The 26,521-nt window shown below is 51.7% G+C and overlaps 2 protein-coding genes across 2 annotated transcripts in view; both read left to right on the plus strand.

Annotated features, from left to right (window-relative positions):
* Positions 1-1,220: 1,220 nt before the first annotated feature.
* Positions 1,221-9,978, plus strand: LOC127586559 (gamma-aminobutyric acid receptor-associated protein). Its single transcript, XM_052044606.1, has 4 exons — positions 1,221-1,526; positions 7,017-7,095; positions 8,632-8,750; positions 9,467-9,978. Exons 1-4 carry the CDS (start codon positions 1,437-1,439, stop codon positions 9,530-9,532), a joined length of 354 nt encoding a protein of 117 aa, XP_051900566.1. The 5' UTR covers positions 1,221-1,436; the 3' UTR covers positions 9,533-9,978.
* A 7,311-nt stretch (positions 9,979-17,289) lies between these two features.
* The window catches only part of LOC127586647 (polyamine-transporting ATPase 13A3-like), a 34,406-nt gene continuing 25,174 nt past the window's right edge, over positions 17,290-26,521 (plus strand). Inside the window, exons 1-5 of the mRNA XM_052044763.1 lie at positions 17,290-17,602; positions 24,269-24,594; positions 25,265-25,438; positions 25,978-26,136; positions 26,239-26,309. Coding sequence (XP_051900723.1) covers positions 17,470-17,602; positions 24,269-24,594; positions 25,265-25,438; positions 25,978-26,136; positions 26,239-26,309 — 863 coding nt within the window. The 5' untranslated portion in view covers positions 17,290-17,469. The remainder of the gene's footprint in view (positions 17,603-24,268; positions 24,595-25,264; positions 25,439-25,977; positions 26,137-26,238; positions 26,310-26,521) is intronic.

Raw genomic sequence — 26,521 nt, forward strand, 5'->3', positions numbered from 1 at the left:
TTGTTGTTGATAATCAGTCTGTGTCATCATCATTAGAACCATTGTCCCTGCCCCATTCACTGACCATCAGTTTGACCCTCAGTCACTGTGCCTTATTATGGATCCACATAGTCCTCTTGTCAATTTTCCACTGTGCTGTGCTATGATGTGTTTTTTGGGCATGTCTACACCTAACTGATGCAGAATAATGCTCTCATCACCTTACATAATGGAATGTGCTAACATCTTAAAAGGTACTGATGCCTTCGCTGAGTGAAGGAAGCCTTTGAAGAGCAGGGTTTGTAGAACAGCTCAGCCTTTGATGGACCTGAACATGAGTCATTGGGCTGTAGATCGCCTGGCACAGTGGCTGATGGGGATTTCGTCTGCATGGGGGTGCAGAGTTTGGGATGAATTAATTTTGGACAGGGGAAGATGCAGAAGAACAGGCAGTTAGTTAAATCAAAGCTGCATAATAAATCTCTTGTTAATAACGGAGATAATTACAAGGCATAAGCTGAATTTGAGATTAGGTCATCTTCAGCGGTCCTTTGAGATCCATGCACGTATTTGAAATGTGGCGCAGGTTGGATGCAATTTTTTGCAACTGCATGGATTGCAATTTGCGCTGCAAATCTGAGAATCCATGCACATTACTAGAGGGGTGCACAACCCCGCTGCTCTCCATCGGACAGGGGCTTCTGCTCAAAGGCTAGAGGAGCCGTCAAAACAAAAAAAAACAGTTGTGGCAATGATGCTGCAAAGATTGGAGTGGGATTCTGTTTAGATGAGTTGCATTAATTGTGTTTAATGAAAACTGTCGCTCCCTAAAATACATTTTAACAGGGTCACTGCAGACGCGATGATTGACAGGGGGCTGCGGCGCCCATTCATTCTGCGCTGAGCAAACCACGTGACCCCCGCACCGCGGGAGGGGGCGTGGACTCACGTGACCGGAAGCGAGGGGGCGTCGGCCGGAGTCTCATGACTCCCCACTATGACGCAGGCCGCAGCACTCCCTCCCCCCGGCCCACTGCGGCGTGTCACTCCGCCGGCTGCGGGTAGTAACAGCCCGAGGTCCGGGGTGAAGCGAGGCGGGGAGAGGGGCAGCGGTGGCCGGGCGGTGCGAGGGGAGGCGGTCCGGAACGGGGTCTGAGGGAAGGTGGCGGCGTTTGCCCGGGGGGTGTGCGGGGGACTCTTTTGTTTTCGCGGCCGGGGCGGCGGGGGGGCGGGGCGTGTATCGGTGCGCGGGCCGGGGACGAGCGGCGGGAGCGAGCGGCGCGGACACCCCGGGGCCTCGGTGAGGGAGAGGTGGGCACGGACGGACCGAGCGGGCGGCGGCACCGACACCGGCAGTGACAGTGACAGTGACAGGCGGCCGAGGCCAGGCTGCGCAGCGAGCGGGGGGTGAGGCGCGGAGACCGAGCGAGAGGCGAGGCCCGAGGCCCGGCGGCGGGATGAAGTTCCAGTACAAGGAGGAGCACCTGTTCGAGAAGCGGCGCTCGGAGGGCGAGAAGATCCGCAAGAAATACCCGGACCGCGTCCCGGTCAGTCCCCCCCCCCCGGTCCCGGTCAGTCCCCCCCCCCCCCCCCGGTCCCGGTCAGTCCCCCCCCCCCCCCCCCCCCGGTCCCGGTCAGTCCCCCCCCCCCCCCCCCGGTCCCGGTCAGTCCCCCCCCCCCCGGTCCCGGTCAGTTCCCCCCCCCCCCGGTCCCGGTCAGTTCCCCCCCCCCCCGGTCCCGGTCAGTCCCCGCCCCCCGGTCCCGGTCAGTCCCCGCCCCCCGGTCCCGGTCAGTCCCCCCCCCCCGGTCCCGGTCAGTCCCCCCCCCCCCCCCCCGGTCCCGGTCAGTCCCCCCCCCCCCCCGGTCCCGGTCAGTTCTTCCCCCCCCCCACCTCGGTCCCGTACCCCTTCCTCCCCCCCCCCCCCCAGGCAGTCACGTCACGCCCCCCCCCCCCCCCCCCATCTCGGTCCCGGGGTCGAACACGCCCCCCGTCTCCCCTTCCTCTCTCCCTCCCATCCCGGTAGGTCACGCCCACCCCGATCATCCCCCCCCACCACACACACACACAGTCCCAGTCAGTTCCCCCCCCCTCCTCCCCCTCTCCCCCCTCCTCCTCCCCCTCTCCCCCCTTTCCCTTTCTCCTCCTCTTCCCCCAACCCCCCCCCCCCGGTCAGTCACGCCCCCCATCTCCACTCCCTCTCTCCCACCACCCCCCCCCCACTTCAGTCCCGGACACACCCACTCCTATCACCCCCCCCACACACACACACACAGGCAGCGGGGGGGGGGGTGAGGTGGGGTGATGCGGGTGACGGTCCCCCCCCACCCCCTTCACTTTCTCTCTGACACTTCCCCACACCCGCAGCTTTCGTGCTATAATCATTGGATGGGACAGGTTTGGGACTTGCTCAGGAAGACTGTGGTCAGGCTGGGCAAGTTACTCTAATCAGGGTTTTTAAAAAAAATTCTGCTGCATTAAACAGTGGGGCTCACTGAGGAAAATGGTGTTTAACACCCTGTAAAAAAAAATAAAGCCAGCTGCAGATGTTTGCAAGTGGGGGAGAAACATCTTGGGGTGTAAGGTTCTGTCTCCATAGATAAGCTCTGACCCTGCTAAACACTGGTCTTGTCAGAACGTTTGCACCTCTGTACAAATAAACCACCCTCAACCACTAATGGGCAGATTTGTTTTGTATCAGCAGCTTTATAAAATGTACGTTTGCTCGGTTGTTAATCTGGTTTGTAAAATAATACATTTCCTAATATTACTAGTTTTATTGGCATTTGTCAGAACATCATGTATAACCAGCATTGAGAGTTAAACCCAGCAATCTTTTGTTGGCCTTGGGAATGGTGAGCATGAGACTGCTATTTATTTGGGAAAGCAAGTGTCAGAGGCACAGCGAATGGAACTCAGCTGCAGCCACCCGCATTCAGTCCCGACCTCCAGTGCTGTCTGTGAGCACCCAGCCAGGATGGGCTTCCACCGGGTGCTCGGTTTCCTCCCACGTCCCAAAGAGTGTGGGTTGGTGGGTTAATTGGCCGCTGTAGATTGTCCTCCATGTGTAGGTGATAGGATTTTGGAGGGAGTTGATGTGAGAATGAGGTGGGTGCCTGATTGGCGCAGACTCAGTTGGCTGAGGGCCTGTTTTGGTGCCGTATGATGCTGACTCTAACGTCCTTCAGGCAAACTGTCACTGTTGCTCTGCTCTCCATGTGACTTGGGGCCCCCACGACAATGTGGCTGACTGTTAACTGTGCTGTGGGGTACCCTGCTGAGCACTCAGGTCAAGTCGGGTTAGATGCTAAATGCTGGCCTTGTCAATGATATTTTCACCTATGCACAAATAAACAGCCCTCAACCATTGTTACTTAGAGATTATCTGGTTGTTGTTCATTTGAGCTTGCTGCGTACAAAGTCACTGCCACGTTTCTCGCAGTCATGGGTGTATTAGCTGTATGGTGCTTTGGGATAGCCAAATATCGAAGTCCTTTTAAACGTACATCTGTAATGGACGGAAGGAGAAGTGTGCAGACTTCCACCAGTCTGGCCTGGACTAGCGTTAGACAGCACCCTTTAACAGCACTGCTTGTGTTGTGGGACAGATGGAGAATGGTCTCTCTAATTGCAGTAGCTTCAGTACGTACACAGTCTACTCTGGCTGCATCAGACACTGTCACGGCCACATGTAACCTTGCAACAGATTGCAGTCTTTGTCTGTCATACTCGGGGGAGATAACATCGCTACAAGCTTTGTAAATGTCAGTCGGTCCTTGTTTCTCCTTTTCTGCTGACCTCCATTGATGTGCTGATGTCACTTTGTTCTGTTTTGGCAAACGGAACTTACTGCGTTTCGGGGGAAATGAGCAAGGTGCCTGGGAGTATCACGTATTAATAATGGGACTCTGTACATTGTATATGGGCACCTATACCTGATACCCAATGGATGGTAACCTGTGGTGTCATGAAGTGAATCCTTTTGGCCATAGTTGGTGGTAATGCTTTGTGTGATGGAGCCCAAGGCTATCTCCCATTCCCTTACTCTCCCCCCCCCCCCCCACCCCCAATCCACCATTTGCCCCAAAGAGCTTTGTGTGTTTTCCCTCCCAATTCTGGCCAGTGAAGTATTAACAAAGCTGTTTGTGCTAAATCTGGAAATCATGGGGTGGTCACAGGGTTCTTCGTGTTGGAAATGTCACATTGAGAATGGAATTTAAAATGCATTGTTGATATAGCAAGATTTTTCCTTCAACTTCTGAGCTCTGTTGTACCTGATCTGGACTTGTAAGAGGCTAACACTGATTATCGGTGTCTATAAATACAGAGAGGGATATACATTGGGCAGTGTGAATCACTGAACATATAAATCCCTCCCTGTGCTTCAGTCTGAACCTTGGCTTTGTGATACATTGAAGCTGTAGACTGCAGGGCTGGTTTCTCGTTCCAGGATTGGAACGCTCCTTCTCAGCTGACGCATTGTTTGTTGAACATCGACTCCTTCCTGTTTCCTTGGGTGACAGTAAAACCTACGATGGGACTCTTTTAAGAACAGCACAGGAATGCACCTGTGTGTCACGGCCAATGTTTACCTCTCAGCTAGTGCCATTAAAGATGTTAGCCATCTGTTTATTCTGCCGTTTGTGGGGTCTCGCTGTGTACAGATTGGCTGCTTGTCTTGTCTGAGAGCTACTGTACTTCCAGAGTAATTCAAAATCTGTTTGGAAATGACTATCATGACTCCTGAATGCGATATTCTGTGGAAAAAGTTTAGTGTGTAGTTTAATCATTGAATCTGGTGAAAGACTAATGTACCATTAAAATATTGATAGCTAGACACTGTTCTTGGAAGACTTTCAGCTGCTTAAATGTAACCAAAAAGGAATGGAAAGGTTGAGGCTGACTGATTCGAAGGGGTGTGTGTTGTAGTAACCACAAGCTAGATGGAAAGGGTCGCGCTGTGTTCAACATTTGTGCTCTAATAATTGTGGTGGACTTCAACGTGAGCGTTTGGCTACTTGCAACAGACCAAAACCCAGGTACATGCCATTGCAGAAGTGGAGACCTGTGTGAGTTAAAACATTCATTATACAGGGACCCACCTTCACAGCTCGCTGTCGGGTCCTTTAGTTTTGGGATGTCATTTTTGTGAGCAGTTGCCTGTCATTTTCAGTGCTAATGATCATGTATCATTGACAGTCTGCATAAGCTGAATTATCACAATTTAATCTTAGTACTTTCTAATTCACTTTGCAGCTGGATCAGCAGAGTCTGAGTTCTTAAATTTCTTTAATGCCTTTTTAGGCAATACTTGACCCTTGGAGTGGGGGACGTGCAAGGTCATTGTTGTAAAAGCTGGTGAGCACAATTCTTAATGGTTTGCACAGACAGAGCTTGGTCCTGCATTGCCTAGTAATGGTTAGCTAGAAGATATTAGGCCTTACAACTCTGAGTCTACAACATTCAGTGAGATCATAGTTCATCTGATTAACTCCGCTCCACCTTCCTCCTCAATCCCTATTACCCAAGATTCACCTTTAGACCAGAAAATACTGTTAACCATGAATATATCTCATGACTTGACATCCAAGTACGGTTACAGCCTGATCAGCATTGGAGTATATTGGATGTCAGTGTTGATCACTCTGAGTGATGATCGACTGTGATCTTAATGATGAAGTAAACTCATGGGGTTGGGTGACTTGCTGTTCCAACCTAACTCACTGTGACCAAGGGTTGTATTGCATGTGGGTACCAGTGATTTTTATGAATGCAGTGAGTCTCCAGTTAAGATTTAAAATGTTGAGGGTTTTGGAATCAAAACTGAGCTGTGGGATGAAGAGAAGAAACCTGTCTGGATTTTGCCCACTTTGAGTAACCTAGTACACTTTCCTGCTGGTTAACCTTTGGTCTTCCAATGTTGGGTTACTTTGAACAGCTTTGTGCTGGTACCAAACAGGCACTCTGTTTCTTTGTCGAGACAGCTTCCTTAATTCTGTTTGAGGTCCATCTCTCCCCTTTGCCTATTTGGGACTGATGAGTCGGAGTTAACTCTGCTCTCTGGTCATTTCCCAGCAAGAACCCTGGATTAATTCCTCTCCCTGTCCCACTTCTTTCCTGTTCAGGAATCTGTAATGGTGCCCTATCACAAGTTTACCTTGGATCACTGACTCTTAGTTTAAATTAGAGACTTGTAAATATTTTGTTAACACTGGCTTGGGAGTCTTGTGATTCTGGGACTTGTAGAACATCTACCTTGTTGAGATGTGCAGGTGTCCAGAATATTAGCCTTCAGTGACAAGATGGGTAGATTACCCATGTTCTGAAGCTTGCAAGTGGGGCAAATATACTAGAACATATAGTACCTGAATGCTAAATTGTTTCAGATCAAGATAAGGGATCTACAGCCTGTATCCATCCGTAATGCAAGGCAGGGCAGGTACTGCGTCTGTGCTGCCAGGTATTTGTCAAGGTTCAAGTTAGTTGGTACACAACACTTTGAAATCCCAATGACTAGCTCGGTAAGTTTACTGGGCCATCCCTCTCCAACGGTGACCTACAACCATCTGCAGTGGGACACGGGTCCAAGGTCATGGTTAAAAGGTTGAGGGGGTAAAACAAAAGGTGAATGGTGAGTGTCTACAGCAGAGTGCTTGAAAGGTTAGAAACTCGTGTTGTGCTTGAAATGTACAGGACTGCAGTTCGAGAGCTGGGAAGTGAGTTAACCTCAGCAGCTCTGTTTTGAGATGGCACAGATATAATGGGTTGAATAGTCTCTTCCTCACGCTTTCTCTCACCAAGTAGTGTTTCCCAATTCATTAACCCTCTTGTGGTTTGCTGTTTATCCAGGTTCTCAGTTTGTTGCCCAAAGGAGTGTGGGATGGGGGGATATGCGGGAGGAAGGGGTTAGGTAGTGTGAGGGTGGTTTGATGGACGGCACAACATGGTGGGCCGAAGGGCCTGTTTTGTGCTGTATGGCTCTATGGAATAATTTAAAAGAATTTCACAAATCTTGAGTGCCTCTGTTTTACCGGTGCAGGTGATTGTCGAGAAGGCTCCAAAGGCCAGGATAGGGGACCTGGACAAGAAGAAGTATCTTGTGCCATCTGACCTGACAGGTAAGTGATCACTGCATCTGTTCCTCCAGTAATGAGCTGGCATGGACATGATGGGCCAAATGGCCTCCTTCCGCTGTGTGACTTTTGTTGCTCCCTCGATATAACACCCACTGGTACCGAGGTAGCTGCCTGTGGTGTATTTGTGATCTGCACCCGTCCCAAATCACTCCACTGGCAGTGTATTCTGTTTTCCTTGCTTCAGATTAGCCTGACCATCCCTGCTCCCTATCCTTTGTTAAAGTAGGACAGAGTTAGTTCTGATCTTTAATTCCAGGGATAAGGAATGTACCATGGAGATTTGAAACAGAATGCATGTGGAGCACATCAAAGTAATCGAGGCAAAGGACGTGCCCTTTCTTGCCTGAAGTTTTTGGCCAAGTTGAACAGCTACTAAAATTAGCACGTCGTCTATCTGGGGCTAAGGCTCAGGTTAATTAATATTCTGATAAAATAGGTTTTCTGAACTCCACCTTGAATTGCAACAAGCACTTGCTCACTCAGTGGATTTTCTCTCAAAGCAATTAATTTTGCAGTTATGGAGCGTGTGTGCTAGGCTCACCCAGGTGTCCGTATCATTCTCCCATCTCGAGTCGTGCTCGTGGGCATTCTTTTGATGGTGCGTAACGTAGAACTGCAGGTACTTGGCTGGTGCTTTCAGAACTGGTCAGAGATCGCTCTGTTGGTCTTGTTGTACCGACCCAAGCCCCAATGATTTTGTAGTTGGTCCCAGTTTGTCCTGAGCTTCTGAAATAGCTTGGAACTGAATAGAAAAGGCTGTCGTTGCTGCGACTGTAAAATTACTGCTGATTGGTCACAAAGCAGTCAGCAGCCTTGGAGCATGGGATCCTCCTCGACCCCAGACCCACCCCATGTGGAGATGGACCTCAAAATCAAACACAACGTGCAGATGTTGTAAATCTGAAACAAAAGCAGCAAAGACCAGAAATACTCAGCAGGTCAGGCAGCGTCGAGGGAAAGAAACATTTCGTGTCAAAGACCCTAACCTGGCTTGTTTCTCCCTAGATTTGCGTAACTTTACCCATTTACATGTGCAGCGTGAGACTAGAGCACCATGTGCTTGATGACAGTTCATTGCCTTTAAAGCTGCCTTAGTATTGAGTGATTCCTTCCAGCGAGCTGCACATTTAACCAACTTATTTGCTCCGAGGGAGTTATTAGACAAAGTTATTAGACATTCACGAGACCTGATCGTTAACCCCAAGATTTTTTAGTCTATCAGCTGCCTTTGAAGTAATAACAGCACGTGTCCACAAAACGCTGTCTTTGAACCCTTGTGGATTTGGCCTCTGTCCATGAGCCCAGAAGGTCTCGACAGGAGGCTGATGGTTGACGGACATCACTGCCAAGTCCAGTCTATCGTTGTCAGACAGTGACACTGCAACTTGGTCATCGGCAGGAGCTCTGACATGAACTTGTTCTGTCTTCAGTCTGTTAAGGAAGCCAGCTTTGCTTTCAGACCCAGTTTTGAGCCCCACACTGACACTTCTATCCCTTTTATCTTGCACCTTTCCGCAGTGGGACAGTTCTACTTCCTGATCCGCAAGCGCATTCATCTGAGGGCTGAGGATGCCCTCTTCTTTTTCGTGAACAATGTCATTCCACCAACCAGTGCAACCATGGGGCAGCTTTACCAGGTCAGTAGCAGCGGGTGGGCCGTGGACTGACTGCCACTTAACGCTCCCACTTCCTGTGGGTCGGGCTCGGTAACGAAACCCTAGAACTTTCCTTGCCCCTGCCACACCGCAGCACCTCTTGAGCAGAGGTGGCGGACATTGAGGGGATGCATGCAATGGGCCAAGTAAATCCTCAAACAAAAACAGTATTCTCTGCAGAGCAAATTCCCAAGATGGGAGGGTTTGGGGTTGATTTAAAATGGCTGCAAGGTGGCTGTGTATATTCACTGCAGGCCTACAATGAGATGACACTGACCTGTAGCATGGAGGATGCACTGTGCTACAGTCTGTAGGGAGCAGTAACTTGGAGGGCCTTGAATTTCTCCTTGCCTCCCCAGTTGAGGCTTTGTACGTACCTCACTCTTGTGTGCTCCCCTGCTCGTCTGAGTTGAGCACTGGTTCAGGCCTTGGGTATGAAGTCCAGGCTGATGACTCTGGAGCAGTACTGCATCGATGTTGGAGTGACTGCAGAAAACCTAGTGCTTTGAGGACAAACGTGTTAAGAAGGTGCTGTAGAAATGCATCTGCATGGTTTGCAACACTCGGATCTACCAGAGGTTACTATTTTGCCTGCAGAGTCAAACTGGCATTGGATTTGAGGATGGGTGGGGAGTCCAAAGATCACCTGATGGCTTGACGGTTCCTGCCTTTTACTCCTTTCCCTGTTTTATTTTAAGGAACATCATGAAGAAGACTTCTTTCTGTACATTGCTTACAGCGACGAAAGTGTTTACGGGATGTAGTCCCTGCATCGCTACTGATCACTTTGGAGGCCAAGCATTCTCTGGTTCTGCACTTCCTGGTGTGTTCTCTAATCGCTGACCTTCTGTGCATCTGTCGTATCCCTCTGGATAAACGGGGATGGGCTTCAGGTGGGAGGGAAGTGTGAAATAAGTCTTCGAATTCACTTGTTTTGATTTGTCGAGTTTCTAAGCTTCTGTGTTGTTATTTCTGCAGTCCTGCTTTTGGCTGTTTTTATTTTCTCCCCCCCACCCCCTTTTTGTTGGTTGTGGGGGGGATGGCTAGGTTTTGGGGGGGGAGTGGGGGGGATTTCCTTCCTGGATTATTGATTCTCCTTTTAAAATGTCGAAGTTGAACAGATAAATCTTTCGCCAGCTGTGCTCTATATTTCCCGAAGGACACACCTCATGTACCGTGGAGGCTAATAATAAAACACCAGTACATACTGTGTCAGTGTCATTCCTTTACCTTTCACTGAGTCCTGGATATTAGTGTTCAGGGAGGCCTGTTGTGCTCACTTTTGAACTGGAGCTGTTCACTACGGTCACCGTGTCCTCTTCTTGAGATGGTCTTGGTCTCAGTTTTCTGAGTTCTTGCAGGATTGCATTCCCATTTCTAAGAACCTTGAGTGAGATTGGTGGCAGATTCCTCTCTGCTGCTTCCCCTTTACTCTGGATTTGTTCCCACTATCGATTTAAAGAAAACCTTTAGAACTTTGTGCTTTAAAGCCTATGTTTTTTGTTGTTTTACATCTGTAACACCTTTGGCCTCTGGAACCTTTATAGCTCAAGCTTGGGTTTTTCCATTCTCTGACATCCTGGCCGGTGGCAGTGCAGTGTCTGGTGTAATGCAGGAAATGAGACACTCACTCGGTCAGACAGCCGTGTGATAATGACCAGGCCTCCTGTAGGGGGAGGGATAAATAATTGACCCCAGAAACCAGGGAGGACTATCCTGATGCTCTGAGACAGAGCCACGAGCATCAGAGCTGTGGTTAATCCTCATCATACAAGCAGCGGTGACCTCTGACAGGCTGGCGCTCCATCAGTACCTCGGAGTGGTTTTACAGCATGACACCTAATGACTCGAGAAGACCCTTTGAGCTGTACTGATGCTCGCCCCCTCGTTCCTACTCTAACCTCGCTGCACTTGGGGTACCAGTAATAAAAACGGGGTCAGGCGGCATCCGTGGAAAGAAAAACAGTTAATGTTTCAGGTTGGGGACCTTTAGCGGAGCTGTGAAAGAGAAACGTGTTAGTTTTCAGTGAGGGAGGGATGGGTAGGAGAGAGGAAATATCCCTGATAGGGAGTTAGTGGCCGTTAGAAGCACATCATGCTGCCTTGCCAACAGCAGGGCTGTGGGATCCTGCCCAGTAGGTGAGGCTATGGTAATGGGGGGAGGAGAAACTGAGCCAAAGTCACACAGGGTGCCTGGCAGAAACGTTCAGTTCTCATACAGATGGGGTGAGTTGGCCAAAGTTTTTGATTTCCAGACAGCAGCATCCAAATACACTTTGGTTAGCAAAAGACCATCTGTCTTTTCCCCCCACTGCACAGGCAGCTCTCCACATTGGGGATTTGAGCTTGTGCTCTGTGTTCTTTGCCCTGTTTTGGGAGCTAAGGTTGCAGTGAGAAACCCCAGCTTGTAGACAGTAGGATTGTGGCAAATACTGTTTGTGATTTCACCCCCGCTGCCCTTGTGGAGAGAGAGGCCGTGGGCAGCCTGCTCCTTGTAGCCCAGCTTCAACTCCCAGGGCTGATCAGGAGAATTGGGAGCACCAGACCCCAGTCAGTGCGCTGGCTGCTGCAGTCAGTCAGTGGGAACTCAAGAGGTAGAGAGAGCTCCAGCTTTCCAGCCACTTCACCGGTGGGATAGAGGAGAGGAGTTTGCATTTGGAAGAAGGATAGCAGTGTGACAGAAGACTGGGAGGGGCTGAGCACCTACAGGGAGGCAAGATCTGAGTTTGTTAAACACCAGTGAGTTCCCTCCCCACCCCAATTCCCTGGCCCAGGTAGGTGAAGAAAGCTGAACATCTTGGACTTCCAGAAGGCCCAGGCAGTCGGAAACTCCCAATGTGTACAGTTGGATCCCGTTTGTAATTCAGCCATAGTTTTGCTGATACGAGAGACTGCAGGATGCTGGAGTCTGGAGCAGCGCAAAACGCTGGAGGAACCTGGTGGGTCGGGCAGTGTCTGTGGAGGGAGATGGATGGTCGCCGTCTCTGCCTTTGTGGAGAGGGGGAGTCGGGCAGCTTCCTCCTTGTAACCCAGTCCACAGAGCACAGTCTGGTTCCAGGTGAAGGTGAATGCAAGGTCTGCTGGAATGGTCCCACAGCACTCAAGGTTTGAAAAGCAGAATGAACTAGACACAATCTTTCTCCCAGGGTAGCAATGTCGAATACTAGAGGGCATACATTTAAGGTGGGGGGGCCGGGGGGGGGGGGGAAGGGGTAGTTGAAAGGAGATGTGTGGGCCAAGTTTTGTTAAACACAGATAGGTGGGTGCCTGGAATGGGCCATCAGGGGTGGTGGAAGCAGATACGATGGTGGCATTTAAGAGGCTTTTTAGATAGACGTATGAATATGGAGGGATGTGGATCATGTGCAGGCAGAAGGGATTTAGTTTAATGCGGCATTGTGTTCAGCACAGATGTCGTGGGTTGAAGGGACTGTTCCTGTGTTTTATGCTTGAATGTTGCTACAGGTAGGGTAGAACTTCTGTCTCTGGGTATGCTGAGAGACTTCAACGGTGCACTCAGATATCTTGCGCCTCTGCCAGTCAAAATTGTTTTTCTGTAATGTGAGTGTCGTGATATTTCTTTCAGATTTGATCCAGTTTTAATCAACTTGCTTGCGCAGTGATTGCTTGTGATTGCATGACTTCACTAGTGATGTTTGCAAGCTCTCTCTCTGACCCAAAGGCAGGTCCGGTCCCCTGTGAGTGCAGAAACCAAGCCGGATGGAGAGTTCCCAGGGTTTGCCATCCCTTTTAGTCTGGGACAGGTGGTGACTCTGTTTCCTGACTGTCCTGGTTTAATTTGGAAACTTTACGGGATATGACCCCACCAGAGAGGATGCAGAGCTGACTCTCAAGGATGGAACTGGGGCTGGAGGCTTACAGTCTGGGCCACTGCTGAGGCTTGCAGGTGGTGTAGGACAAGAGACAAGGTGAGTTGTGTATGGGGCAGCCTGGACACAGTGAAATAACAGCGACCTGTTTACCCCAAGCAGAGGGGTGAATAATTAGGGGTAGACGAGGGGAGGTGAGTAACACATTTTATTGCCCAAAGTCCAGTGACTGGTGGGGTTGGAATTCACAGCTTGATAGGGTGGTGAGCCAGAAGTCCTTTGAATCTAATTGGCTTTATTTTTGCCCAGCATGCATGGGATGGGCCAAATGGCTGGCATTGTAAGTGTCACAGCAAGAATTTCTAAAGGGTTTTAATTGAAGTGGGGTGATTGAGCCAAAGCTCACATGGTTCCCAGGCTACCACCAGCAGAAAGGCACTCTCAGCCTCCAGCATCCACCCGGATCTCCAGGATGTGTGTACAGGAAAACCATGGAACTACAGCTGGCTCCTTCGAAGCCTCCCAAGATGTCAAAACAGGTGAGTTCAAATAACCATTGAGTTCAGTTCTGTAGGGTGGACTGTTGAAGGGTTAATGGGTCTTTCAATGGTGCCGACACAGCCAGGCAGGTTGACTTTGGGAAGTGTGTAGAGCTGGTATGAATAGTAACTGTGGTTCCTATGGGTATCCGTGCTGGGGTTACCAAGGAAGAGCATGGATACTTGAGATTGAGTTAAAATTTATTCTCGGAATATGGGAGTCTTTGAGGAGATCAATGTTTCCTTAATTACACTTGGATTTCGGTGACTTACAGGCAACTTCAGATGGCAGTTAAGAGTCAATCGAACTACTGTGTGTCTGAAAATTGGGAAATTGGTTTATTATTGTCACACGTACTGAGATACAGTGAGAAACTTGTGTTGCATACCATTCATACAGATCAATTCATTACAACAGTTCATCGAGGTAGTACAAGGGAAAACAATAACAAAATGCAGAATAAAGTGTTACAGTTACAGAGAAAATGCAGTGCAGGCAGACAATAAGGTGCAAGGTCATAACAAGGTAGATTGTGAAAACAGGAGTCCATCTTATTGTACTAGGGAACTGTTCAATAGTCTTACAACAGCGGGATAGAAGCTGTCCTTGAGCCTGGTGGTACGTGCTTTCAGGCTTTTGTATCTTCTGCCTGATGGGAGGGGGGAAGAAGAGAGCATGTCCAGGGTGGGAGGGGTCTTTGATTACATTGGCTGCTTTACCGAGGCAGTGGGAAGTGTAGACAAGAGTCCATGGAGGGGAGGCTGGTTTCTGTCATGTGCTGAGCTGTGTCCACAACTCAATGCAGTTTCTGGCAGTCACGGGCAGAGCAGTTGCTGTACCAAGCTGTGGATTGCATGCTCAAGGTTGGGTGGGGTGATAGATTTCTTCTGAGAGACAAATTAGTTTTTCTGGTAGGTTCAAGGTGGCATTAACAATAAATTGATTTAAGCTCATTGAATTTAAGTTTCCCAGCTGCCGTGGTGGAATTTGAACTTGACTCTCGATCATTATTCCGAGCCTCTGGATTGTGGTAATGTCTGAAGCTTTAGGAAATGGGATCCTCTGGCGTGCTGCCTCTTGTAGTTGAACTGCCAAGGACAATGTTAAAGAGCAAATTAAATAAATTAAGTGCTGGGGATTTGAATAGAAGAGCTGTTGACATTTTTGCATTGCAATTCTTATCATTGCAGAATGAACCTCATGTCAAAGTGCACAGATAGGCATTGGTTGTCTAAGAGAAAGCTTCAGTGGTGTAGGAGTTAGCATTGCTGCCTCACGTCTCCAGGGACCTGGTTCGATCCTGACCTTGGGCGCTGTCCTTGTGGAGTCTGCACGTTCTCCCTGTGACCGCGCGAGTTTCCCTGGTTGCTTCGGTTTCCTCCCACATCCCAACGACGTGCAGGTTGGTGGGTTAATTGACTGACGTCTTAGTATAGGTGGGGGAGCAGGTGTGGGGGTGGCAATGAGAACATGAGAGAGGAAAACCGGATTAGTGTAGTGGATTCCTGCCCAGAATTACTCCAGGAATGTAATCCTCACGAGGCTGCATATTCCTCTGCAGGCAACTAAATTAAGTAGGGACCCTGGCTGATTTTCGTCCGGGTAGTGTGAACAAGGAGAGACCGGATAGGCTGGGCTTGTTTTCCCTGGAGCGAAGGAGGCTGAGAAGAGACCTGATAGAGGTGTATAAACAGGTAAAATCAAAAAATTAAATGTTTATTATTGTGCCAAGGGACAGTGAAAAACTGTTTTGCATGCCATTCATACAGTTCATTTCATTATGCAGTGCATTGTGGTAGTACAAGGGAAAACAATACAGAATGCAGAATATAGTGTTAGTTACAGAGAGAGTGCACTGCAGGCAGACAATAAAGTGCAAGGTCACGACGAGGTAGATTGTGAGGTCAAGAGTCCATCTTATCATGCTAGGGACTCTGGCAAATGATGAAAGGCATAGATCGGGTAGATGGTCAAAATCTTCTTGCATGGTCGGGGTAACAAAACGAAGGTGTAGGGTTAGGACGAGAAAGAGTTTTAAAGGAATTTGAGGGGAGTTTGCACAGTGGTTGGCATCTGGAACGCACCGCCTGAGGAGGTGGCGGGATCGGGTACAATCGCTCCCCTGAAGAGGCATCTAGACATGGGCAATGTGGAAGGATACAGTCTTAATGCAGGCAAATGGGATTCGTGTAGATGGGCAAAATGGTTGACATGCCCGTGATGGGCCGAAGGGCCTGTTTCTGTGCTGTGGGATTCTGAAGTCCTCGTGGGGAGACACGAGGCTGTGCAGGGAGCTGATTAAAGCGATGTCTGGAGTGCACTGTCGCTCATCTAACATGGGCTGGGAGCTCGTCTACAGAACTGGGAGCAAACGACTGCTCGGGACGGAGGCACCCCTTGAATCGGCAGTTGTTTGCTGCCAGTTTACTGTATTACACGATTGCATAGGTGGGACATTCAGTCCGTTGTGAGGAGGGCCCCATCAGTTCCCGGTGTCCGGCCCTGCTCCCAGTGTCCCTTCATCCAAATCCCTTTTTAACTATGATGAGGGTTTCTGCTTTCACCGACCCTTCTAATGCTCCCCACCTCCCCACTGCCGTTCGACTCCAGATCCACGGGAGCTGACACCTTCCCTGTAGTGTTCCTCCAGCTCTGAATCCAGACCACAGACTTGGGAGGAGACCTGCTCAGCTCCTGACCTGCTCGGCCATTCAACTAACTCGGGGGGGGAAGGGCGTTGTCGTTTGCCTGCACTGGCCAGATACACAATGTTCTGGGCCAGCGGCTCCAAGTCTCAAAGGTCATGTTTGCTGCCTCTGCAGTGCTGTCTCCCATGTCTGAGGCTTGGCCACCATCCCAGTCACAAGGTGCTGTCACTGAATCCAGCGGTGGAATCGGGTACACCAGGTTATCCAAACAGATGTACTGAAGGGATGGTGCTCTGTGAGAAACCAAGGACCGCAGATGCTGGAACCCAAATGAAAACCATGATGGTGCTGGAGGAACTCAGCAGGCCAGGCAGCATCTGTGGAGAAAAGCAGGCGGTCAACGTTTTCGGTCAGGACCCTTCCTCAGGACTGCAGATGGGGAAAGGGGAAGCCTGATATATAGGAGGGGAAAGCAGAGCAGTGATAGGTAGACAAAAGAGGGGAGGCGGGGTGGGCACAGGGTGGTGATAGGCAGGTGTGGGGGAGGAGGGGAGAGCAGATCCACTGGGGGATGGGTCAAAGGTTAGGAGGAAAAAGGGAGGGGGGGGTAGAAAAAAGAGACTGGGAAAGGGAAGAAAAGAAGAGGCCTGGTTGGGCGCAGATTACTTCAAGCGGGAGAATTCGATGTTCATGCCGTTAGGCTGCAAGGTTCCAAGACGGAAAATGAGGTGCTGTTCCTCCGGTTTGTGCCGGGAATTCTCCCGGCAGCGGAGGAGGCCGAGGCCGGACATATCAGTGATAGTGTGGGAGGGGGAGTTGAAGTGACTGGCAACGGGGACATGTAGATCGCAGTTATGGACAGAGTACAAGTGTTCTGCGAAATGGTCACCTAGTCTGCGTTTGGTCTCACAATGTAGAGGAGGCCATACTTGGAGCACTGAATGCATGCAGGTGAATCTCTGTCTCACCTGAAAGGACTGTTAGGGTCCCTGGATGGAGGTGATGGAGGTGGTCCAGGGGCAGATGTTGCACCTATGGCGGGGGCAGTGGAAGGTTCCCGGGTTGGGAGCAGGATGGGTGTGGGTGGGAGGAGTGAACGAGGGAGTCACGGAGAGAGCGGTCCCTGCGAAAGGCAGAAAGGGGTGGGGAGGGGGAGGTAAGCTTGGTGGTGGGGTCCTGTTGGAGATGGCGGAAGTGGCGGAGAATGATGTGTTGGGTACGTAGGCTGGTGGGATGAAATGTGAGAACAAGGGGGACCCTATCCCTGTTGGGTCTGGGAGGGGTGGGGGTGAGAGCGGAGGTGCGGGAAATGGCAGAGGTATGTGTGCGAGCTCTCTCGACCACAGTTGGTGGGGTGGGGAAGCCACGGTCGGTAAAGAAGTTGGACATCTCGAATGTCTTGGAGTGGAAAGCCTCATCGTGGGGGCAGAGATGGAGAAATTGAGAAAAAGGTGTCATGTCCTTGCGAGAGACAGGGTGGGAGGAGCTGTAGTCGAGGTATCTGTGGGCGTCAGAGGACGTCGCTCTGTGAATGTGTTGTTGAACCAGGAGCCCTTTGAATCTGATTGGGTCCGTTCTTTGCCCAGCATACATGGGGTGGGCCGAATGGCCAGCACTGTAAAGTGTCACAGCAAGAATTTCTAAAGAATTTTATTGAGGTGGGGTGATTGAGCCAAAGCTCACATGGTTCCCAGACTACCACCAGCAGAAAGGCACTCTCAGCCTCCAGCATCCACCCGGATCTCCAGGATGTGTGTACAGGAAAACCATGGAACTACAGCTGGCTCCTTCGAAATCTCCCAAGATGTCAAAACAGGTGAGTCCGGGTCCGTAGGGTGGGCTATTGAAGGGTTAATGGGTCTTTCAAATTGTGCTGACACACCCAGGCAGAATGACTGGGAAGTGTGTAAATCAGTTTATCATTATCACGTGTACCAAAGTACAGTGGAAAACTTTGTTTCTCATGCCATCCAGACAGATCATTTCAACGGTTTTTGTTGCTTAAGGTCTGTCTTTATGTTGTACAGTTGGAGTTAAACCACATCCAAGAGTTGCAGGGGAGATCCTCCAAATCCTTCAGGGTTCCTGGCTCAGCTCCCCCGGTAGAAGTGGAGAGGGGTCCTGGTTCCCAGAGGCTTGGTAATGCTCGCTGTGGAAAGCACAATGCAAAGAATGGAGGCCAAGGTCCAGGTGGGTCAGGATGTGCTGAGAAGTGGCCAGGGCTGTGGGTGGGGACTAGGACCAGGAGTGAGTGGGTGACAGGCTCTTGTATTTGTGCTAGGGCCAGGACCATAGAACATAGAACACTACAGCACAGTGCAGGCCCTTCGGCCCACAATGTTGTGCCGACATTTTATCCTGCTCTAAGATCTATCTAACCCTTCCCACCCACATAGCCCTCCATTTCTCCATCATTAATGTGTCTATTTCAGAATCTCTTAAATATCCCTAATGTATCTGCCCCCACAACCTCTGCCGGCAGTGCGTTCCAAGCACCCACCACTCTCTGTATAAAAAAAACCTGACCCCTGACATCCCCCTTATACCTTCCTCCAATCACCTTAAAATTATGTCCCCTCGTGTTAGCCATTGATGCCTGGGGAAAAGTCTCTGACTGTCCACTCGATCTATGCCTCTTATCATCTTGTGCACCTCTATCATGTTACCTCTCATCCTCCTCCTCTCCAAAGAGAGAAGCCCCAGCTCACTCAACCAGAAGGGCGAATCCATCGTACCCATGCCAGCTCTTTGGGAAAATCTCTCTGGTTGGACAGCACTGCAGGAAGTGTTGCTGCTTACCTCCAGTCCCCACCTCCGGCACTGTCCGTGTGGAGTTTGCACGCTCTCCCCGTGACCGCATGGGGTTCCCCCAGGTGCTCCGGTTTCCTCTCGTGTCCCTACGACCCGTGGATTGGTGGGTTAATTTTCTGCTGTAAATCGCCTGTGGTATTGGTGAGTCAGGGGAGTGTGAGAGAGGATGGGTTACAGGGGAATGTATGGGGGAATGGGATAGTTCTGGGAGCTGGCACAGATTTGATGGGCCGAACTGCCTCCAGTATTGTGAGGAAAGAGTTCTTCTCCCACGATCCTGCAGATCTTTTCCCAGATTTTCCAATTCCCTTCTGAAAGTTCCTGCGGGATACACTTCCAGGCAGCACATCCTGGATCCCCACAATTTGCAATGTCACTAAGTAAATAAAGCAAATCCTCCCCCGTTATCTAAAGTCCGTCTCCTTGTGTTACTGACCCTTTACAGCAGGGACTTCACTGGATTTTACTGTATCTAGGGATGTCCTCTCGATGCCGGAGAGAAATCCCCTGTCCTGCCGATCTTCAGGAACCCTCCTCGACTTGGCCTCAGGATGGGACAGAGCCCGCCCGATCTGTGGGCGCAGTGTGGCATGGAGTCGCACTGCGCGAACCAGGCCCTTCGGCCCCTCGTATCTGGGCCGATCATCACGCACACCCCTCCCAGGGCCTCAGCCTCTTTGGCCCACCCCCTCCCCCACCTGGGGTCACGACCTGTTCTGTTGCCAATGGAACCAATGGCAGCGCCCGCAACAATGGGACATTGTGACCTTGCTTGCAGGAGGCTGCCCGCTCTCAGCCAATGATGGGAGCCTGGCCATGAGACAAGGGGAGCAGCCAGGCAGCCTCCAGCTCTCGGGACACAAGGTAACGGCCGTGGAGCCGATGTCTGAAGCCAGGCTGGGTGTATCCACTCCCTTGTTACCCTCCCTCCACCCAACCCCATTCTCTCGCCCGTTCCTTCTCAACCCTCTGCTGTCTGGAGGGTTGGAGGTGTGTTGTGGAACGGAGGGTCTCCGCGTGACTTCCGCGGCCAGACGTTTCTGTCAGGGGAAGCTACTGGTTATGTTACCAAACCAGAAACCCCAGTCACCTCCAGGTGTGGGTTCGAATCTCACAGCAGCCACTGGGGAATTTAATTAAAAAGGAATTGGGAATGTGGCCATGAAAGTGTTGGATTGTTGTAATAATCCATCTTGTCCTTTGGGGTGGGAGGGTTCCGTGGAGGCCACATGACACCACAACTTTAATTGACGGCTGAAATGACCACTCATTTCAGGGCCACGTGGATCTGGACCGTGGTCACTGACCTTGCCTGTAACACGAGCACACATCGTCATCTGTGAAACTGAACATGTGGTTTGTCCAAGCCTCGTAGAATCATACAGCCCACCTCATCTATGATAGCCCAGTCCCATTTGCCGACCTTGGGCCTATATCTGACCTCTCCTTCCCTATCCCCGTATCTGTCCAAATATCTCTAAAACATCGTCGTTGTACCCGCCTCTACTGCTTCCTTTGGTAGCTCGTTCAAAATAACCACTGCCCTCTGTGTGGAAAACCCACCCCTCGGGGCTCCCTTAAATTTCTTCTTCCCACCTTAAACCTGTGCCCTCTAGTTCTAGACTCCCCAACCCTGGGGGAAAAAGGCTCTATTCTGTCTATGCTCCTCATAATGCTGTAAATCTATCAGGTCACCCTCAGCCCCACGTCCCAGTGAGGACAAACCTGGCCTGTCCAATCTATCCCTGTAACCACAGCGCTCCATTCTGGGCAACATCCCATCTCCTCTGCACTCTCCCTGTTGCTACCACATCCTTCCTGTGGTGTGGTGACCAGAACTGTCCACAGTACCTCAGTATGGTGTCACCAACGTTTTGTACAACTGCAACGTCACGTTCCAACTCTTGTACTCGATGCTTCAGCCTGTGAAGGCAAGCGTACCGAATGCCTCCTTCACCACCCCATCCACCTGCGTCACCACTTTCAGGGAGCTGTGGGCTTGCACCAAGGTCTCTCTGTACATCAACACTCCCAAGGTCCCTGCCAGAACTTGAACCCCCACCCCTAAAGCACATCTCCTCACACTTGTCTGGATTAAATTCCATCTCTGCCCAACTTCCCAGCTGTTCTGTGTCCTGCTGTATCCTGAGACAACCTTTCTCGTTACCCACAACTCCACCAGTTTTTGTGTCATCTGTAAAATTGCCAATCAGACCACCCACATTCTCAACCAAGTCATTTATGTCGGTGACAAGCAACAGTCCCAGCTCTGCTCTCCGCAGCGTGCCCCTGCTCACAGACTGCCAGTGGCTAGCTGTATTGCATCCATTGTGTATAGACCAAGTTTCTTGAACATTTTTACGACATAGGAACCCCTTGGGTACACCAACTCTCAGATCAGACCCATTCCCATTCCCAGCTATCCACACACACACACACACACACACACACACACACACACACACACACACACACACACACACACACACACACACACACAGCGCCGGAGGTGAGGATCGAACCCGGGATTCTGGAGCTGTGAGGCAGTGGCTCCTTGCAGTCACAGATTTGATTTCAAGACCCTGGAGTAGGGAAGGGGAGGACAAACAGCTGGGAGCTCCTGCACGATGGCCCGTTGAGCTCTCCCCTCCATCCACAGCCAGGCACCGGGGGTCCGCACTGTTCCTGTGGTTGACTGGTCCCTGTGAATGGGTTGTGTGTAGGTTGGGATGGGACCACCTCCCCAACCCAGCAGCAGAGGGACGGAGGCTGCAGGTGGTGACGCGCTGGTTCCCTGGCTCGATTTCGGTTCCTGCCTCAGGAAATGAGGCCGTTCCTTCTCCAGCGACACCGGGGCTGATGGGTCACGCGAGAGGGGTGGGATCTTCTGTCCGCAGCCACTGTGCTAGGTGCCGGTTAGTCTCTCTCTCACTGACCCTGTCCTGTCGGTGACTGTCCCACACTTCCTGACCCCTGCGCAAAGCCCCGGCAAAGTATCCAGGGGTGTGATGCCGCTTTTCCATTCCCCTCCCTCCTCACACCCATTCCCTTTCTCCGACACCTCACCACCTGCACAGTGACTGCAACGGGATCAGGAATTTTGCCAGACTGGCAGTTGTGACGATGTTGAACCTCTGGGATTCCCACGGTGGAGGGTGGGAGCCAGGAATGTTGCCTCCGGCATTCCCGTGGTGGTGATTACTGCCTCGTCCTGTTGTACCCACTGCCCTTCCCCAATGATCCACCTCCGTGGGGTGCCGGCAGGCTCCTCCTGTACAGCCCTGGTTACGGTGCCTGTACGCAGTAGGGAAGAGGAAGATCCCACGGGCCCGCTGGACAGACAGTCTCGTTACAAGGCAGGACTGGGCAGTCCTGGCAGCCCACAGCCACAGTGCTGTCGCTGCAGAGGGTTGACACAGAGCATGAAACGGCACAGGAACAGGCCCTTCGGTCCACAATGTCTATGCTGTCCGTGGTTAGGAAGTTGTGGGCGTGCTATGTTGGTGCCGGAAGCGTGGTGACACCTACGGGCTGCCCCCAGAACACTGCACAAAAGGTGCATTTCGCTGTGTGTTTTGATGTACATGTGCCTAATAAAGAGATCTTCTTATGCCAAATCAAACTAATCCTATCTGCCTGCAGGTGATCCACATTCCTCCATTCCCTGCGTGTTCATGTCTCTGTCTAAATTGCTCTTAAATGTCACTGTTGTATCTGCCTCCAGGCACCCACCTCTCTGTATACTTTCTAAAAAAAAGCCTCACAAATCTTCTTTAAACTTCCCCCAACCCCCTCAGGTTAAAGCTCTGATAGTTGACATTTTCACACAGGGAATAAAAACTCTCTCTGCCTACCCTATCTATGCCTCTCATAATTTTATAAGCTTCCATAAGGTCTCCCCTCAGTCACTGACGCTCCAGAGGAAATAACCCAGGTTTGTCCAACCTCTCGTAGCTCATGCCCTCTAATCCACGCAACGTCCTGGTGAACCTCTTCTGCATCCTCTCCAAACCCCCCGCATCCTTCCTGTAGTGGGGGAGACCAGAACTACACACAATACTCCAGATGTGGCCTAATCAAAGTTTTATACAGCTGCAACACGACTTCCTGACTCTTACACTCAGTGCCCTGACAGATATGGCACACCTTTTTACCCCCCTCTCTACATGTGTTACCACCTTCAGGGAGCTATTGACCTGAACCCCAAGACCCCTCTGTACGTCAGCGCTCTGAAGGGTCCTGCCATTTACTCTACACTTTCCCCTTACATTTGACCTCCCAAAGTGCAACACCTCACACTTGGCCAGATTAAATCACACCTGCCATTTCTCTGCCCACATTTCCAACTGCTCTAAATCCCGCCGGACCCTTTCAACGACCTTCCGTGCCCCCCACAGCTCCACCAACTTCTGTTTCATATGCAAGCTTACATTTTCATCCAAGTCCTTTGGGTGATCCCAGCACTGATCCCTGCGGAACGCCGCTGATCACAGACCTCGAGTCAGAATAACACCCCTCCACCACTGCCCTCTGTCTCTACAGCCGAGTCAATTCTTCATCCAAGCTATCAAGTCACCGTGGATCCCATGTGCCTTCTGGATCAGCTGACCTTGAGGGATCTTCTCAAATACCTTCCTGAAGTTCATGCCAACAGCATTCACCGCCCTCCCCTTTCATTCGTCACCTACTCAAAAAAAAAAGTCAATCAAGTTCATAAGGTGTTAAAAAGCCTCACTGACTGAAGTTTGGGCGTGGGTGGGAGGGGGTGTAAAACATGTTCACACTGGCGTGGGGTGTTTTAGAACATAGAACAGTCCAGCACAATACAGGCCCTTCAGCCAACAATGTTGTGCCGACCTTTAAACCTCGCCTAAGACTATCTAACCCCTTCCTCCCACATATCCCTCTATTTTAAATTCCTCCATATGCTTATCTAGCAATTTCTTGAATTTGACCAATGTAACCGCCTCCACCACCGCCCCAGGCAGCACATTCCATGCCCCAACCACTCTGGGTAAAAAAACCTCCCTCTGACATCTCCCCTGAACCTCCCACCCATTACTTTAAAGCCATGCCCTCTTGTATTGAGCATTGGTGCCCTGGGAAAGAGGCGCTGGCTGTCCACTCTATCTATTCCTCTTAACATTTTGTGCACCTCTATCATGTCTCCTCTCATCCTCCTCCTCTCCAAAGAGTAAAGCCCTAGCTCCCTTAGTCTCTCCTCATAATCCATACTCTCTAAACCGGGCAGCATCCCGGTAAATCTCCTCTGCACCTTTTCCAACACCTCCACATCCTTCCTATAATGAGGCGACCAGAACTGGACACAGTGCTCCAAGTGTGGTCTAACCAGAGTTTCATAGAGCTCCATCATTACATCGCAGCTCTTAAACTCAATCCCTCGACTTATGGAAGCTAACACCCCATAAGCTTTCTTAACTACCCTATCCACCTGTGAGGCAACTTTCAGTGAGCTGTGGATATGGACCCCCAGATTCCTCTGCTCCTCTACACTGCCCAGAATCCTGCCATTAACTGTGTACTCTGCCTTGGAGTTTGTCCTTCCACAGTGCACCACCTCACACTTCTCCGGATTGAACTCCATCTGCCACTTGTCAGCCCAGCTCTGCGTCCTATCAATGTCCCTCTGCAATCTTCGACAATTCTACAGATGATGTGTCCGGTGATGACAGGAGTGAAGTGAGGAACATGGGGACGGCAGAGCCTCACCGGGACGCTGGCCAGCAGAGCCCCGCCGGTGGCCACGGGAGCGGCGGCAGTGAGCGGACCCTCTGGGTGACGGCTGACGGGTCCCGAGGATTGGCCCGTACCCCACAGCCCAGGGAGGAGGGAGCGGTGCCTAGCGGGAACGACCAGCACAGCATCACCGAGCTGCTGAACTTCTGCGAGCCCTGCCACATCAGGGGTTCTGGGGATGCCGAGCCGGAGGCCCCCCTCCATTGTCGAGTGGTGAACGTGGGCGAAGGCAACGAGATGGTAATTGGCCGTGGGATCCTGCTGTGCGGCTGGGGGAGGGGCAGTGGCGTGTGGGGGAAGGGCGCTGGGCTGTGAGTGACAGGAAACCGCAGAGTGAAGTTTATACATTGACTAACCCCTGGAGTGTGTGACGGGACTGTGTGGAGGGAGCTTCATCCTGTGTCTGACCCCGGGAGCATGTGATGGGACGGTGTGGAGGGAGCTTCACCCTGCGTCTGACCCTGGGAGTGTGTGACGGGACGGTGCGGTGGGAGCTTCACCCTGTGTCTGACCCCGGGAGTGTGTGACGGGACAGTGTAGAGGGAGCTTCACCCTGTGTCTGACCCCGGGAGTGTGTGATGGGACAGTGCGGAGGGAGCTTCACCCTGTGTCGGACCCTGGGAGTGTGTGACGGGACGGTGCGGAGGGATCTTCACCCTGCGTCTGACCCCGGGAGTGTGTGACGGGACGGTGCAGAGGGAGTTTCACGTTTGAGGCTCATTCTGCTGATAGATTTTTTAGATGATAGGGGTCAGTGCGGGAGAGTCGTCTTGAGGTCAAGGTCAGCCTTGGTGTTATTGGAGAGCAGATTTGGGGGGCCCGATGGATGTGAGCATGCGGACGGATCACTGTGGCTTGTGTGCTGCCCCTCCCCTCCCCGGGGTTTACGCGCCGTGCTCTCCCTCCGCAGGTGATCTACGGGTACTGTTGGAGCTGGTGGAGGGCAGCTCTCTCGGCCCTGCTCACCCTCCTGTCCTGTGGCCTCATCCTCGTGGCCTTTTACTGGAGGCCCCAGTGGCACATGAGGTGTTTCTGCTCCCCCTGTGACCTGCAGGACGCCGAGTACGTCCTGATGAAGACCACGGTGAGAGGAGGGGAGGGGATGGTGAGAGGGGTGAAGGGGGTGGGGGGGTGCAGGGGGAGGGGGCACTGGGGGAAGGGGGAGAGAGACACGTGGAGAGGGGTGTGGGGGACAAAGGGAGGGGTTGAGGAGAGGGGAGGGCAGGAGGGGGCGAGGGGAGGGGGCAGGGGTGGTGGGGGGGGAGTTGGGGGGGAGGAGCGGCCGGGTCAGTCGGGTTCGGGGCGGGACTATTTGGCACAGAGGAGCTGCAGCCCCTCCCACTGAAGGCCACAGTCGCTGATTCTTGGGTGTTGGGGGGAGGTAGGGGGCAGTGAGATTGGCTCAGGACGGTAGCACAGTCGATGGGCTGAACTGCCTCCTGCTCCTCGCGTTAAGGGGGATAGGGGGTGGGGCTGGAGCAGGAGGGAGGGGACGGGGTGCCGTGACCGGTGGAGACGTTGCGCTTTGTGTCTTGTTTTGCTCAAACTCTCTCTCCCTTCCTCCACTCCCTCCCCCCATTGTCCATTGCTGCCCCCCACCCCCTCCCCCCTCCCCCGGAACAGGACGAGTTCCAGGAATGGCACCGTCAGCGGGTGAAGTTCATGTACCTAAAGTACAGCCCGCAGGTGGACCGCCGGGACCCCGGGGCCCCCGAGGACGTCGACGAATTTTCCCTGCTGCGGAAGAACATCTCCTTCACCGGGATACAGGTGACCCCGGGGGTGGGTCGGGGAGCAGGAGACCAGTGGTGGGGGGAGGGGGGAATCGGGACGTCCCATTGTGGGAGCTGCCCTCACTGTTTTATTCCCCCTGTGTTCCCACAGATCCGCTACCTGCAGCACCAGAGCATCCGGTACATCTGGGACCCCAACAAGAGATCCTTCTTCATGCTGAGGTGTGATCTGACCCCAGAACGTTACCCCAGTTATTTACACACCTCATCCTGTCCAGCGGGGTCTCCCCTGCCCCACCCCCCCCCTTCCCACCCCCTGATTATATCTGAATTGAATTGCTTTGTTACTGTCACATGTACTGAAGTACGGTGACAAGCTTTGTTTTGCATGCTGTTCATACAGATTGTTTCATCACATCAGTACATCGAGGTAG

Source organism: Pristis pectinata, chromosome 37, assembly GCF_009764475.1.
Source record: "Pristis pectinata isolate sPriPec2 chromosome 37, sPriPec2.1.pri, whole genome shotgun sequence".
In the NCBI taxonomy this organism is placed as follows: Eukaryota; Metazoa; Chordata; class Chondrichthyes; order Rhinopristiformes; family Pristidae; genus Pristis; species Pristis pectinata.

Bases quoted from the DNA above. Each gene is read 5' to 3' on its own strand.
- LOC127586559 (XM_052044606.1), top strand. From the start codon at position 1,437: ATGAAGTTCCAGTACAAGGAGGAGCACCTGTTCGAGAAGCGGCGCTCG. The intron at 1,527-7,016 runs GTCAGTCCCCCC...TTACCGGTGCAG, and splicing joins AATACCCGGACCGCGTCCCG to GTGATTGTCGAGAAGGCTCC. The intron at 7,096-8,631 runs GTAAGTGATCAC...ACCTTTCCGCAG, and splicing joins TGTGCCATCTGACCTGACAG to TGGGACAGTTCTACTTCCTG.